The sequence below is a fragment of the Ovis canadensis genome, chromosome 20 (assembly GCF_042477335.2).
Source record: "Ovis canadensis isolate MfBH-ARS-UI-01 breed Bighorn chromosome 20, ARS-UI_OviCan_v2, whole genome shotgun sequence".
NCBI lineage: Eukaryota > Metazoa > Chordata > Mammalia > Artiodactyla > Bovidae > Ovis > Ovis canadensis.
This window is the reverse complement of record NC_091264.1, coordinates 18,946,960-18,963,767: the sequence shown is the minus strand read 5'-3', so window position 1 is coordinate 18,963,767 and position 16,808 is coordinate 18,946,960. Positions and strand designations below refer to the sequence as shown.

Genomic DNA, 16,808 nt, shown 5'->3' with positions numbered 1-16,808 from the left:
CTAGTCCAAGAAGTTAAGGATTCTGTTTGCCTTCTATTCGTGAATGTGTGAAGGGAAACAAAGGAAATGGGAAAGAAAGAACAATGTTACTGTAAAATACTATTACATTTATAACACTGCATGTAATTGTATGCTAATTTAAAAATATTCAAAAGGAATCTGTTGTTAAAACCACTACCGCAACCTGGCTGCCTGCCTCCCGTGTTTCTGATGGCTTCCTGGTCCCGCTGTGAAGGTGGTGATACCACAGGGGGCGTCATTCTGCAGGGCACGTATGAACCCGGGGCTTCAGGAGAGACACTCTGACACCCTAACCCCAGCACGCCAGCGGAGCCCAATGCAACTGATGGTCAGCACATGGTAACACAAAGCAGATTTTCAAAATACTGAACTGAGTCAAAAAAGGACAGCAAACGTGATGTCATTTTCCTACTTATACAGTCTAGCTTCAACTTGAAAAAGTGAAGGCAGCATTTGTTTCCTCCAGATAAGGTTATATAAGCTCACATCCCTTTTATGAATAACGAGGCAATATTTCATTGCTACAGGGTAGGCAAACCATCACGAGAGAGTGAGTACAGTGATGAAAATAAGAAGTCACCACACATGATGTCATCCAGTCTACACTGGAATTAATGATGTGTTTCCAACAAACACAAGGTTACTCAATGGTTATTAAAAAGATCCTTTACAAGTCACAGGAAATGCTGACACTAATAGTATCAATACACTGAAATAGGCAACAGGCACATGAAAAGATGCCCAACATCACTAATTATGAGAGAAATGCAAATCAACACTACAATGAGGTACCACCTCACACTGGTTAGAATGGCCATCACTAAAAAGTCTACAAATGACAAATGCTGGAGAGAGTGTGGGGAAAAGGGAACCTTCCTACACTGTTGGTGGGAATCTAAGTGGGTAGCCACTATGGTGAACAGGATGGAAGTTCTTCAGAAACTAAAAGTAGAATTACCATATGATCCAGCAATCCTACACCTGGGAATACACCCACACCAAACTCTAATGCACGAAGATCCATGCACCCCTGTGTTCACAGCAGCATACACACAATAACCAAGACAAGGAAGCCACCTCGACGTCCACCAACAGATGCTGTCCATCAACAGACGGGGGAACAGAGGACGTGACACACATATTCAATGGAACATCACTCAGACAAAGAGTGAGGTCGAACCCTCTGCAGTGACGTGGATGCACCCAGAGACGATCATACTAAGAGAAGTCAGAGAAAGACCAGCACCACACGATGCCACGTACATGCAGAACCTCAGCTGCGACACGAAAGAGCTTACTTACGGAACAGAAACAAACTCACAGACACACAGCACACTTGCGGGTGCCAAGAGGGAGGGGGCTGGGTGAGGGACGGAGTGGGAAGTTGAGGTCAGCGAGGCGGGCTTCTATACATAGGACAGGAAACAGCAGGGTCCTATCGTGTAGCACTGGGAATTATATTCAGTATCCTGGGATGACCCGTAACGCAAGAGAATATAAACAAGACTGTACGTATGTGTGTGTGTGTGTGTATGTAAATTATACAATGTACACATTTATATATAAAATTAATACAACACTGTAAATCAATTGTACTTTAATTTAAAAATAGAAAAAACCCTCAAGATACTTAATTTCAAGACAATTAATGAACACTATATCCCAGGGGGAACAATGTAACACTATTAGCACTGCAAATTCCTCATTTTTAGAATCAAAGGTTAAAAAATTATCTGTTGAAGAGCTCTCTGGACCACTCTCATAAGGGTTTTGCAAGTCCTATGTATTACCACAGGAAAAATCTTGACCTGAAAACTCTGGTCAGAATTTTATTTGGTTAATTATTTAATAGTATGTCTACTTACATAAACCATTTTAATCTATAATTTACAGTATAAGTTACTTTGCAAAAGAATTTAAAGTAGCTCTTGATTAAGAACAGAATTGCAGAGGCTTAAAAATAAAATTCCAAGACCAGTTATTAAACTACTTGTCTTGCTTACAAAGGTAAAAATTATTAATTTACAATTCTAATGGCATAATTTTATAAATGTTATACTGCTCAGTAAGGACATTTCATCTTTCAAATGTGTATCTAAGTGCATCAAAATTGACCAATTTTGCTCAGGAGCCAAATAGCTCCCTAGAAAAAATGTGCTTCCTGGAGACAGAAAAACAGGAGTGACTAGCTTTATTTTTTAATTTATTTTTTATAGTGAAGTATACTTGATTTACAATATTGTGTTAATTTCTGCTGTACAACAAAGTGACTCAGCTATACAGATACATATTTCTATATTCTGTTCCACTATGGATTATCCCAGGATACTGAATATACTTCCCTGTGCTGTACAACAGGACCCTGTGGTTCATCCATCCTACGAATGTCCAATCCACCTCTCCCCAGCCCCCTGCTTTCCACGGAAACCAGAAGCCTGTTCTCTATGTCCATGAGACTGTTTTGTAGGTAAGTTCACTTGCGTCGTATTTTAAATTCCACAAATAAGTGGTATCACATGACATTTGTCTGTCTCTGTCTGACTTCATTTAGTATGAGCATTCCTAGGTCCACCCATGTTCCTACATAATGGCGTTATTTCCTTCTTCTTTGTGGCTGCGTAACTCTCCACTGTACATATATATTTATGTACCACATCGTCTTCACTCATTCGTTTGTCAGAGGACATGTGGGCTGCTTCCACGCCTTGGCTATTGTGGACAGTGCTGCTGTGAACATAGGGGTGCATGTGTCGTTTTGAATTACAGTTTTATCTGGACATATGCCCAGGAGGAGGGTTCCTGGATCATATGGTGGCTCTGTGTTCAGTTTTATGAGGTACCTCCACACTGTTCTCCATAGTGGCTGCACCAACTCACACTCCCACCAATGGTGTAGGAGGGTCCCCTTTGAGTAACTAGTCTTAAAAGATCCACCTTCTATGAAGAAGGCATAATAAAGACAGCCACACATCCATGTGGGTGGGTGCATGTGGGCATACCTATGAAAGCAGGGAAGATGCAGATAAATTCTAAAAACGTACCAGATCTTATACCCGTTCTCAGAAAGGAAGATACTCACACAGCTGGTATTTGCAGTCATGAATTCACTTTCTTCTATTTTGTTTGGCTTTCACACGTATTTTTCCCTGAGCATGCATGTAACTCACTTTATGCTGGTCGATGAGAGTCCGGAGAGCATCCTCGTCGTCTGGGAGAACCCCATGGAAACGAAGCGTCTGCTCGGCTTCCGCCAGCCACTCCAGGAGGGCGTGGACCACCGAGTGAAACTCCTCCGCCTAAGGGTGCACATGTGCCCAAAAGAGATTCACAAATACGTTTGTTAGTAGCATTGTCTTCCTCTCCATGAAAAAAAAAAAACCAAACAAGTCTTAAACTGATTCATTATATCCATGATTCCCAGGAAAAAGAGAAAGACACATGGTGCTGAATTTTACAAATGTAGGAAAATCTGTTGGAAATGCCTGTAGGAAGAACAGTTCACCATTTTAACCATCTCATTTGCAGGGAACAGCAGCCCATCTTAACGTTTTTGCTGAAAAAAGGTTCCACCAGCAGTTTGTGGGAAGATTAGAAAACCTCACTCTGTGAGTCACTGAAATTCTTCGGGGAGGAGATGGTAGGTGGGAGAAGGCATGGAAGGATGCTCTAACTTCCTCCCTTGAATAACCCAGCCTAGATAAGGGGGGCACCGCTGGCGGTGCGAGCGCAGGCCTTTACCTGGCGCAGGGCAGCCTCGAGGCGGCTCTGCTTGGAGATGGACAGGGCACACACGGTCTCCCAGCGTGTACTCAGTTCCTGCACCTGGACCCTGACCCAGGAGGAGTCGTCCTGGCTGCCCTCTATGAGCTCCCGGGCCGAGCGCTTCAGCGCCTGCACACTGCTGGTCCTCTTCCCCAGCTCCTTCTGGAAGACCTGGGAGCAAATTTGTTAAAACGAACTTTCGATTGCCAAGCCCAAAGAGGGATACATACTATATGAAACAGGTACGTGCACCTAGCATCATGCGCGGCTCTCCAGCACCTATGCTTTAACGACTTGGGTCTTCTGCAGAATTTCAGAAAATAAGACAAGTCACACCACTCCTGTCAATTTGATCAACCTTGTAATGCCTTCCTGAGTGAATGTTCCTTCTTAAATGATAGGTTGGACTTAAATACTGGTGGCCACCCTCTTTATTTCAATCTCATGCATCAATGCATCAAATTCAGGCCTTCCCTGGCAGTCCAGTGGCTAAGACTTTGGGCTTCCACTGCAGGGGCAAGGGTTCGATCCCTGGTTGGGGAAATAAGATTCTGTGGTGAGGCAAAAAAAAAAAAAAACCTCCAGAAAACAAAATGCGTCAGACTGTCTCTGTGATTCTTTGTGAGGGTGTTCCCGCTGCTCTGGACTCCGGCACCCTGTGCCGGCCACCAGACTGCTCTCTACCAGCAAACGTGCCGCGGAGACTGACTCGAGGAGGAGGGCGGGGAGCCCTGCAGGGGCTGGCACGCGGCCTTTTTCCCTCTAACAATCCTCTGTCACATCTTTCACAGCACCCTGGGCACTAACTCGTGAGGACAGGTTTTAGAAGCTCGACCCCTCATCTGTCACCTTGAAGGAAAAGCTTTTTATTCTTCTTTCTCGCCCAGGTCTGGTGAGCTCTGATTTGCCAGGGGTTAAAATGACTTCTTTGGCCACAGAATGAACCCGTTTCTGACCCTAAGAGTCTGTCTGTCTGCAACCAGACCTTTCAAATAACCAACTTCCTTTATAAACTAAAATCAACTTATTTTTCTAAAAAGTCATCACAAACGAACACTATCGAGCACATTTTATCCTTTTGACTCTATCCATGAGTTTCTCGTCTGATACTTGGATCATTCACAAAAGCGAGCCCGTTGAAAATAATCCAAAACCACTGTGATGAGTTCTTTGCTGACTTCACACTGACAGTGTTAAATGAGGTGTACCCGTAGATACACACACACACACACACACACACACACACACACACAGATCCAAGGTACAGGCTCTGATGCTTCCATTTGTGATAGGAGTGGTCCAACGGTTCTGAGCAGACCTTCCAATGCACTCTGCATACGTTAACTTCTTATTGGGCCTTTCAATTGTATTACTAATGCTGAATGATTAATTCATTCTTGTTGACCTTTAGTATAGAAAAAACCTGGCAAGTGCCTAGGGGAGTAAATATTTAGACAGTGAGCTTATAAAAACGGCATTTATGTACAAAGTAACATTACATTATTCATTACTCTCTGAGTGAGTGCCAGGGGATGAGAAAGACTGCATTAATCACCCACAAAACATTTGTCTCAGTATAGGCAAAGCAACACAATTTAAAGCTTTTAACATGTTAGTAGACCTGATTGATGCTCTTCATCTATTCTCTTAATTCCTGCTCATGTTCAAACCCAACAAATTCCCTTCTATGAATATACTGTGATCATGGAATGAGAAAAAGGCAAATAAATATGCAAAACACCAGTTATTTTAAAACTAACAGGTAAGATCAAAATAGCATAACCAGGAAGGTGTAAAGAGAACATTTAAAATTAAATAAAGTTTCTGAACTGCAAAATTGTAGAGAATTATATATGAATTCAAGTGGAGTGTTGTAACTCTGCATGTGCCTAACAACCCTACAAGAGTACCAGGCCTCAGGTTGTTTGCAAGATTCTTTAAGTTTTATCAGCATTTGATCGTAACTGAAGACCTCACACTCAGTATCAGTGGGAGTCTCAAATATCACCTCTGACTTCTACAACAGTTTAGCATAGCTATCAGGAGATTGCAAGGAAACCAGTTTTCTTAAAGTAGTAATCAAATCCCTGATGGCTCACGAGGTTTGTCTCATAAACTGCTACAGGTCCAGGGGCAAGGCTAACACGGTTTCTGAAAACAGAGACGCCGATCTGTGATGCAGCTCACGTCACAAACGTAGTATTTCAGCAACGACCTAGTTCCAGGCCACCACGTGCGTGATTTTAAACTGCATCACACAATTACTTAAATGCATTAATAAAACATTCTTAAAATACTTTTTAAAGTGGCAGACAATGAAATCACTTCCCAAATTCTAGCAAGGTTTCAGATGTGGAAATGTAAAACCAAAGTATTCCACTGATACTAAAGCAATTTTCCTGCACAGCTTTTAAAGTGGACTTCCTGATTCTGCTCAAAGGCATATATATTTCAATATTAAAGACTATGACACAACATGACACACAGTCTCTAGATCTTGAAAGGCTCAATGAAATAATTACAGTTCCCTCTATTCAGAATAATCAGACGAGGTAAAATAACATGTCCCAGATAATCATACCTTGTGATTATCGATCAGATTCATCACCAGATCGATGTCTCCGTGGACAGGCTGGTCCTCAGCCAGCTGGGGCTCGACCCTGTAGAGCCAGTCAATGAGGGCCTGTAGGGCGTCTGTGAATTGCCCAGAGAATAAGAGGGCTTCCTCCAATTTGTTTTGTCTGGTGGGAAGAACGGAAAAAAAATCAATCTGGGCAACAAAAAAGCCACCCTCTAAGAACGGAACATCTAAAATCCATCTGTGAAGGCTGGGCAGACCTCAAGAGAAAAGGAGCATTATTAGGATTCACTGTGGTTTCTCTGCTTTCCTAGAAAATAACAAAATTTCTCTCAAATTTTCTTTTTTATCCCTTAAATACATGGCATCTATTGCAGGAAATGTCCCTCATCATCACCTCTGGAAGTCACGGACCCTTTGCTTTCGTCATAAAAATATGCCTTTTCCATGAAAAAATGTACATTTTCAGGAGTCACGCAGTACGTTGGAGTCTGCAGGGGTACAGTTCCATGGATTTTAACACGTCTGTATTCACGTAACATCATCGCAATCAGGACACAGTCTATCACCCCAAAGCCCCTCAGGCTGGCTCTGTGGTCACTGTGCCCCACTGCTAACGCCTGCCACTCGCGCGCCTGTTTCTGTCTCTGCAAGAATGCCTTATAAACTGCTGTGAAATCACTTAGAGGACACTGCAAAAAGTTGTAACCTTCTGAGACTGGAGACGATTTTAAAGATTTTTTTTAAAAAACGAACCATAAAAAACATGATGAAGCTCCCTAGAATGAAATATATAATATGCTGTTTAATCTTGACACTGACAAAAGCAATTAGACTAACTATGGACGAGAAAGCTGAAAGAGTTTATAAGCAACGTGAACCTGCCTGCCAATGCAGGAGACACAAGAGGTGCAGAAGTGATCCCTGGCTCGGGAAGATCCCCGAGAGGAGGAGACGGCAGCCCACGCCGGCACTGGTGCCCGGGGAATCCATGGACAGAGGAGCCTGCTGGGCTGCAGTCCACGGGGTCGCACAGAGTCAGACACGAGTAAGCGACCCAGCACACGAGCGTGCACAAACTCTGCTACTGCTGTTTCACTTTCTCAGGTGCTTAAAACTTACTTGAAGTTTTGGGTTTTCCTGGCTGATATGTGAGGAGGAGGAGGCAGGAGACGGGAAGGGGCAGTGGGGCCAGGCTGGGAGGACGCTGCTGAGCACAGTGAGGAGCCCGTGTCCTGGTCTACACCCAAGAGCTGGCCCCTAAGGCTATGGGCAGGGAGGCCCCAAGAGCCCACTTCGGCTCTAAGGACACAGGTCTGCTGGGATGTGGGGATGAGCATGAGGAGGACGATGGCAGACCTGGGGGCCGGTCCCATGGCAGGGGTGGTGGGAGGCTCAGAGGGGGAGGTCGTTTTGAATGAACTGAGCACTTAGAGACAAACAGTAATGGACAGCCAAGCCTCCAGGGTGAGCAGGTGCTCTCCAGGCACAGGAGGCATGTACTCAGGGGCCCTAGCCCTCCCTGCAAGGCACCAGGACCGGAGCCTGCTGGGGTCCAGCACGGGGAGCGGCGGCCGTCGGGCGCGTCTCACCTCTCCACCGACTTCCCGCAGATGGTGTCCCACTTGTCCCGGAGCTCACTCAGCATGTCATCCAGCTTCAGGTTGTCGTCAGCCAGGGTGGTCTTCTCCTTCAGGGAACGCCCGGTCCTATTGGTGGTGTCGTACACAGAATGCTTGGCTCCGAGGGATTTCTGAAACTCCTACGTGTTCAACAAGAAAACAGTGTGTGTGTCTACTCGGGACCAATCCACAAATAGGTAAGAGACAGTGAAAATCCCCGATAAGTAAGCGGAGACACGGGCCATCACTGAGTCAGGTGCCACAGTGTGCACACACGGGAACACGCCCGGGGAGAGCAGAGCCTTTACACTTTCAAAAGGAAGGATTAACTTTTCGCAGAATCCAAGTGTCTTTCAGAGCGCCTACCGTTACCACAAGAACAGTTTCCAAGCAAAACCAATCCTGAATGTATAAACTGCATGCAGATATAAACTGCAAACAATACAAACAGTGATGATAAAACGGAATTGCTAATAACCTTTCGAGAGACCCAAGACAGTTTGGACAGGAAAAGGTAGCTAATACTCTGGGCAATTACGACTTAAAGTTGAGAATGACTGTTTTTGGCAATAAGTTTCCCAGGTGGCAACAGTGGTAAAGAACCTGCCCGCCAGTGCAGGCAACGTAGGAGACCCAGCTTCTATCCCTGAGTCAGGAAGATCCCCTGGAGAAGGGAATGGCAGCCCATCCCAGTATGCATGCCTGGAGAATCCCACGGACAAAGGGGCCTGGCAGACTACAGTCCATGGGGTCACACAGAGTCAGACACGGAAGCAGCTTAGCGCACACACACGTACTCATTCCACTATCTATTTTTGTAGTTTGTTTTCTGTTATTATTATTTTTTCCTGTTATTCACAATAGAATGCTAGCTTTAGAATCATGGTATTGACACGTGTGTTTATCTCTTCACACTGCGGATACATAACAAATGTTATAGCTGAATACAGGACAGAGTCAAAGTTTTTAAACATACCCAAATGATAAAGAGAAAAGACTTCTTTTAAAACTGGCTTAATGTACCTCGTATCCTTGTCTCAGAGGAAGGGTGACCACCACAGGTCAGACTAGGAAAGAGAATCTAATAGAGTTCTGCACACATCCGTATGCCCAGGACTTCCTGCGTTAAATATGCAATGTGCTTTCATCAGAGTTCATAATCCTGCGTCTATGCTTACGTTCATATCAGGTGGTCTCCTCTGAGAAGGGCAGGGAGGGTGCTGGTCCCTGTCTCTGGGCTGCCAGTGCTGGAGGGGCAGCTCTTGGGAAGATGCAGAGGGGCCAGCAGGACGAGCCACTCGCGACCCCTCATCCAGCCAAAGAAAGGGCCCCCGTGATCCCAGCATCCCGACCCCTGCAGTCAGTAACACCCATGGATGGAGCCACCAGCCTGGATAAACATGATGGCTAGAACTTCATGATGATGATAAAACTTACATCAACCAATTCCTTACAGCCTTTTAAAAATTATCATGTTCCAAGCAATGATTTACATGTAAAACCTAAAATTACGAACCCATTGACGGAACAAGCTCCTTCAACACACATCCTCACCCTGAGGGCTGATGATCACGTTACAAACAGTTATATATAGAAAGACCCAAAGTAAAAAGTGCTGGGGAGAATGGGGAAGTGGTCTTTGAATGGCATGTGATTGGAACATATATTTTAGAAAATACAAAAAACAGTGTTTCCGTATCTTCTTGTCTGTACAAGGAAGCCGGTGACCATGTCTCTTTGAAGACAAGGGTGAAATTTCACACACATACACAATAATACCAATTTAGGATGAGGCAACCAATTTTCCCCACTGCACTGTTGAAAGCAATCTATATGGCAAAACCTACATTCTTTTCAGTACACAATTATCTTCTGCATGGCTATGAAAGAAATGACAAGACAAAGCAGTTGTGATAAACTGAGGTACCAAGGTTCAACCTCTGGAAATCCTCCATGTATTATTTCAGATAGTAAAAAAGTCCGGTTTTAATCTTGTGTGTTTTCTTTTAACAGTTAATCCTGGAATCATAATGGAATGATTCTTGGAGAGTAAAGATGCTACGGCCCTTTGACCAACATGAAGGGCAAGTGGTTTTAAATTTAGTATGAGTCCACGTTGGACAGGCTTTCTTCTCTTGTGATGAATAAACACACAATCAGATAAGAATTTCAAAGTGACCGTGAGACTTAAAATAACGCAATGTGCTTCCTTTAGCTGCCCACCCACCTTATGCTGTGCCAGCTGCGTTTTGATTTTGTCTGGGTCGTTGGCGATTTCCAGTTCAGAATCCAGAGACTTTTCTGACTCTTCCAGCCACTCCATAAGCTTGCTCCAAGCGTCGTGGAACTGTAAAAGAAATTCACACCTTTGTCCAGTCGGGCACACTCACTAGATCTGAAATCGAATACATTTTTAAACAGAAACTAATAGTAATAGAAACGTAAGAAATTATTCTTTCAAAGTTTTCCCTGAAGAAGAAGGGGAAGGAATATTTTCATCAGCAGATTGCAAAACGTCTTGTTAATGCTTCTGTGGTCACGCCCCCCGGCCACTTTGTTACAACTCATTCAAACACAGTCAGCTTTAACAGAAACAGAAGTAGGGCCTGGGGCAGGCAGGGCGATCAGGCAGAATGCCCCACCCCTGCTTTTGCTTAATAACTAACATAAGCATAGACCGGCATGCTTTGTGTTATCCCACAGGTCTCTCATATTGCTTTTTTTTTTTTCATTTGGCTTTCTGAATGCTGTTCTGATTGGAATCTACAATATGACATAAACGAACATTCTACAGAACAAAACAGATTCACAGACAGAGAACAGACTTCTGGCTGCTCAGGGGGAAGGCGAGGAAGGGAAGAATCGGCGAGTCTGGGATTAGCGGATGCAAACTATTACGTATGGGATGGATAAACAATAAGGTTCTGCTGCACAGCACAGGGAACTCTGTTCAATATCCTGTGATAATCCATAATGAAAAAGAATATATATTTGTATAACTGAGTCACAATGCTGCACAGCAGAAATTAACCACAACACTGTAAATCAACTACACTTCAATAAAACAATAAAAAACAATAATAATGCAGGCGTCTGCTGTTGTCTGCTGACAAATCTGGGTTCACTTCTCAGGTGTTTAATTCCTATGATAAGAGAGAGGTACAAAAAGGATAAAGTCTGTGCATTCATTTTTAACAAAAAGGGGCCATTACATTCCTATTTAATGCAAAGACAGTTCAATGTCTTTCTTGTTGCTCTCTGAACCCTCCCATCAATGCCTGAGCCTCCCATGCTGGTTTTATATATGAGAGTGCCCACCATACCTGAGTTCTAGCAAAACAGAATTCTCTCTGTCTTCAACCTTGAACTATTCTGGTGCTATATACACTGAGTTGGCCAAAAAGTTCGTTTGGGTTTTTCCATGCGATGGTATGGAAAAGCTCGAGTGGACTTTTTGGCCGATCCAATATTTGATTTCAGCTGGTACTGTTTCTGGATACCAAACTGGGAAATTGGTTACAAATTATTTCTTCTAAGGAACTCAAGGAAACAGAAACATAGCAAAAACTTGAGCAATCAAAATAAAGTCTGCTTTCTATCAAAGAACATGAACAGTGAAATAACAAAAAGACTTCTGACAACAAGCACAGTGAGAGCAGAAAATGGCAAGGCGGCAAAGGTCCAGTGGAGACCGTCTCGTTAGAGACCTCTCCCCAGGCCCCTCCCCCAGGGGTAATCAACTCAGCAATGAAAACAGAGAGGCCAGAACAGCCACACAGATTGCCCAAGTCAGAGAACTGCAGCCAAGATCTGAGCCAAACCTGAGATACCAGAATAAATAAACAAACAGCTGACGACGGTGCCGGGCCATCTGCAGACAGCACAGCCTGTAACAACTGAGCAGTAAGTACGAGGACACAAACGCACACGTCCTGAGGCTGGTTCTGCTCTCAAAACTGTTTTGAAGTCACTCAAATAGAAGAAACGACATCCCTCTGCACGGAGAACAGTATCCTTACATGTTTAACTGAACAAATTGAGAAAATAAGATAGACTCAATAGAGAAAGGTGGAAGACAGTGGCCAATCGGCAGCTGATATCCAAGAGGCTTTGGTGATCAGACGCTCCTAACTCAGACTGCCTCCAGTGCAGCCGACGGAGCTGCACAGGCGGGAGGAGACGCGGCAGGTCTGGCCTGAGTGCTGTCCTACAAAAACATCCAGGCTGATTCCATTCCAGAGACGCACTTATAACATGGAACACACCACACTTCCCACTCAAAAAGAGACACGCGGCCTGTAATCCTATCACAATGCAATTTGTCATTTCTCAAGCCTTTAAACATGTTATGCTGACTGCTTCAAATGCTCCAACACTGGACTCCCAGGTCATCTACTGCATTGCCCAACTGAACCTCGCTCCCCAAATAACCAAGCCCAACACCAATGCCAGACAAATGCAAATGAATGGGTTAGAAAGAGTCATGATAAAGATGTTATTCCAAGAAGTTCCTAGCTAAAAATCAAAGCTACATGCCAAGCCGGGGGGGGGGGGGGGAGGGCGGTGCATCTTCCTTCTTCCCTGGAGCACATTATACTTTTCAGCATTCAGTCTAGAACAGAATATTAATGACAGATGAAGGAAGGAAGAAAAGCTCCTTGTGAGATTCTTTAGATTAAAAAACCAGCTCCCCCCCGCCCCAAGATTCAAACAGTTCATTTCAAAGTCGGATGGAGCGGTATCCAACCAGAGAAGAAAGGAAGGCTTGCCAACAAGTGCACGAACTGGGAGAGGAGAGGAGGACCCTGGGATGGGAGCAGCTCAGACCCAGAGCACGCCTTCAGAAAGCTGCCTGGGGGCCCATCGGGAGAAAGCCTGGTTTCTGAGCTACACAGCCATAGCAGTGTAATAGACTGCCTCACTCTGAATATGCGAGTGGAGGCTGGAAGGACAAAGAAAGCAAACAGAACCAACAACAGAACTATGGAGGGTCTTTTCAAGCCCTGATGATACGGGTCCATCAGTGAGATCAAGCTAAGACCAGTCCCTCCAAGGCTGATCCCCAGGGCTTGGGGCTGCTGCCAGCTCAGAAAGTGAAGTCATCCTCCAGACTCAGGCCACGCTCCTTGCAGGAAATAAACACCCTGGCCCCAGGCCACGACAGCTACACAAGACACAGTCTGCTGTAAAAGGACTTTAATGACAACATACATTTAATAACCTGACCGAGTCACTGCCGAGTTCAGAGGATCTTTACAGAGGTTTACCTGCTTGGCCCTCTTCCTTGCTTCATCCAAAGATCTTCCTCTCTCCACTAAGCGCTGGACCACTTTCTCCCAGCGACTCTGTACACTGATAAGCAGATTCTTAATGAGAACGACATCTTGCTTCTGACTGAAATATTTCAGGTGGGTTCCAGTTTTGTCCAGCTCTATGATCTGCTCTCGGTGAGAATTGACTTCATTGGCAAAGACCTTTCCAAAAAAAAAAAAAAGGCATGGTAAGGAAAAATGGATCTTGAAATGCTTCTGGGATGAGGAGCTGCAAAAGACAGTAGTCAAACCACCAAAAGTATGCTTTTCCCATTAAAACAGCCTGATGTCTAAAAACGTCTGAAAGGTGAGTGCCGTACATCAGGGCTGCAGCGTACCTTGTGTTCATCGATTTGAAACAAGACAGTGTCCAAGATCAGGCTGGGCCGGGAAGCCATGTTGAGGGTCTGCTCTGCCTGGGTGAGCCAGTTGATGAAGTCCTGGAGGGAGTTGTGGAACTCCATGGCCAAGGTGAGAGCCTCTTCCAGTTTAACCTACAAAGACGGATCAGTGAGCATTCTGTGGTATTCAAGGCGCTCTCCCCCAGTGTGACCACGCTCTGACAGACCCCCTTTCCATCCGCGCTGTATTTCTGCATAGTCTGCATATTTCTGCATCTCTCCCAGACAGGTTTTGAATACTGGCTAACCGAGTCCCTTCAAGTAGAGTGAGAAGCATCGCAGTGCAGGTAAAAAAGAACTTATATACACTGAAATTACGGCTTGGGAACAATCAGCAACAGAACATAATTACAAAACAGAACGTAGAAAAGGGAAATGTGACATGCATACGATTCATTTTGGGGATCAAAATACTATGAAATATATATACATTACGCTCTGTTGGTGAAGGCACATGATCTAGTATTCCAAGCCTACCATTTTTAGACGATTAATATTTTTAATTCCCTCTCAAAGATTTTTGTTGCGTAAGTGCTTATTTTTATATATACAATTCATTTCATTTTCTTGGTCTCCCTCCCTCCACCCCAAGCCTACACACAGCCTGCCTTTGGCTTAATAAATGTGATTAAAATTATTTAACCACTCAGAATTTGAGTGGTTCACAGGCTATTGTAAACTATATCTCGTAACACTTCATCTATGATATACCTTTCTCTATCTGCATCTGAATAGGTTCCTTCAACTCTGCTCTCCTATGTTAAGACAGAATACTATTTTCAGAACCCATTAATGTCCAAACGCATACGAAGAATATTTAAACACGAGTCATTAAAAGTTGCACTGACATTTACTCAGAGATAAGGTCAGACTCATGCAATGAAATGGAGACATTCATTCTACAGTGTTCATCAAGGCACATACTTTCCTTTCATTGAGCTTCGTTTCCACCGATTCCCACTTTTCTTTCAAGTTATTTATGTCTTGGTCAATATTTGTCTCTGCTGATTTGGGGCATCTTGCAAGCATCTGCTGGCCTTTCTGCATCAGATTCTTATATGTTTCTTCTTTAACATCAAAGGCAGCACAGATTTCCTAAATGGAGATATTCCCCCAAATTACATCACTTTTAAGAGAACAAAATCTGAGTTCTTTTTCCACATTATCAATCCATCCAGCTCACAAATAACCCTGACACTCGAAGTTTCTGCTGTATTGAAAGAACACCTAAACCTACAGTCATACTGTTTCTACCAAGAAACCCTAGAAATGGCGCTACTGTTATCACTCTATCTCACATATGTCGATATTTTAAACGCTACTGCAGAAGGTTACAGAGTACAGTAACCAATCAGCTCTGTGACCCTGGGCGAGTAACGTAACCTCAGAGAGCCTCAATTTCCTCTCTGTACAATGGGTTCTCTAAGTCTCTCCCTGGGACGTGAGACAAGAACTATGGTATTTTTTGTATAACGTAATTCTATGCTCAGAAGACTTACAGTGGATAGAAGGAAAGACCCAGTATAGTACGACAAAAGTTGGTGATTCAGACTTTGAAATCACAGAAGCCAGACTTGTCGCCCTATGGATAAAATATTTCTCTCTCGTATCACATTTTAAAAGTTTTCAACTAGAATGCAGTGTGTATCTTCTACAGAGAATAAAAAAAAAATACTCCTTAAATGGATTCAGAACTGAAGATCAATGAAGCAATAGTTACATTCACGTAAAAAGTAAGACCAGTTCTATTCCATTGATCTGATTTAATATAAGTCAAACCATAGCTCTCACTGAAAAATTATATACTATCTAACACTTTTAATTTTATAATTCTAAAAACTGAGATACAGTCCATAAAAATCACCTTTTTAAAGTCTAGAAGTCAGTGTTTTGGTATATTCATAAGGATGTGCAACAATTACTACTAATTTTAGAACTTTATTGCCTCAAAACTTTGTAATTTCTTAAACCTTAAAAAGTTCCTCTCTAAACATATTTACAAAAATCCCCCTCTAAACATATTTACAATATCATCTAATCAAAGCAAAGCTTCTAAATATTGCTAAATCTCAGGAAATAGTAACAGCACAAGTTTTCTAGTTTCCTTCATGTGTAAGAGAACAAACTCAAAAGAACATGACTGAAACAGTATTATGAAAATCACTAACTCTTTAGAATTCCTTAAACCAATCCTATAATCTAGCAAATTATATCAGCAAATTCATTTTAAATATCCTACCCAAACCAGACATGATATGATTTTTTAAAAAATATTCTAAAGATAAGTCCTTTGCTTTCCAACCTTTTCTTTACATTCTTCTAAATTAACATTTAAAAAATAGCTGTTATTAGACAATCATCTCAAGCATATTTGCTCAAGAATTCATTAAACTTATACTTGTTGGACTGTAACAGCTATGCAGGTACTTCTTGGGAAGTAAGGAGATAACTGGAAGACGGACAGATTTGTGGAAAAGACAAGCACTCCCAAGTTAGTCAATTACTTTTTCAGTGAACAAATGAGTCCCTTGTGGCACCCAAAACCCAACATATTAACAACAAAACCACATACATAATAATTTTCTAAAACAAGGAAAACAGACTCTAGAAAATTATCTACTGGACTAATAGGATTCATTGTAACTGCTCACAGCTACTGTGTAACAAATGTTACCTCTGCTGTATTTCTTCACAAAACCTACAGGATGGCACTTCCTCTCCACATCATCAAATGCAAAATTATCCGCAATAAGTGCAGCTTTATTAGTAGGATTTTACAGGAACTTGAGAATTACTAAAGAGGACAGACTTTCACATACAATGGACCATTCCTTTTGCCAAACCCTTAAGTACTTCTGCTTTAATTTCTTAAGATGCTAACTGTAAGCATTAGAATATTAAAAAAGATTTCTGATGCAAATTCATAAATATAAAAATTAGAGGGTTCGTTTCCAACACCTGCAACACACTGCTTTCTCTTACAACTCTTGGAGTAGAATTATGATGGGAAATGAATAGGCAACGTCAATAGATCAGAGACAGTCAAATTTTCCCACACTGCCATGATAAAAGTCCGAATCTCGAGTTCCATTATTTTTCTTCCTTATCCTTA

The 16,808-nt window shown here is 42.9% G+C and overlaps 1 protein-coding gene across 10 annotated transcripts in view; it reads right to left on the bottom strand.

Annotated features, from left to right (window-relative positions):
- The window catches only part of DST (dystonin), a 525,807-nt gene that overhangs the window by 21,462 nt on the left and 487,537 nt on the right, over nt 1-16,808 (bottom strand). For all 10 annotated transcript variants that reach the window (XM_069564068.1, XM_069564074.1, XM_069564071.1 and 7 more), the window contains 8 exons: nt 14,621-14,791; nt 13,634-13,789; nt 13,251-13,457; nt 10,211-10,330; nt 7,954-8,123; nt 6,365-6,524; nt 3,760-3,954; nt 3,189-3,317 (listed from right to left, as the gene is read on the bottom strand). In XM_069564068.1, coding sequence (XP_069420169.1) covers nt 3,189-3,317; nt 3,760-3,954; nt 6,365-6,524; nt 7,954-8,123; nt 10,211-10,330; nt 13,251-13,457; nt 13,634-13,789; nt 14,621-14,791 — 1,308 coding nt within the window. The remainder of the gene's footprint in view (nt 1-3,188; nt 3,318-3,759; nt 3,955-6,364; nt 6,525-7,953; nt 8,124-10,210; nt 10,331-13,250; nt 13,458-13,633; nt 13,790-14,620; nt 14,792-16,808) is intronic.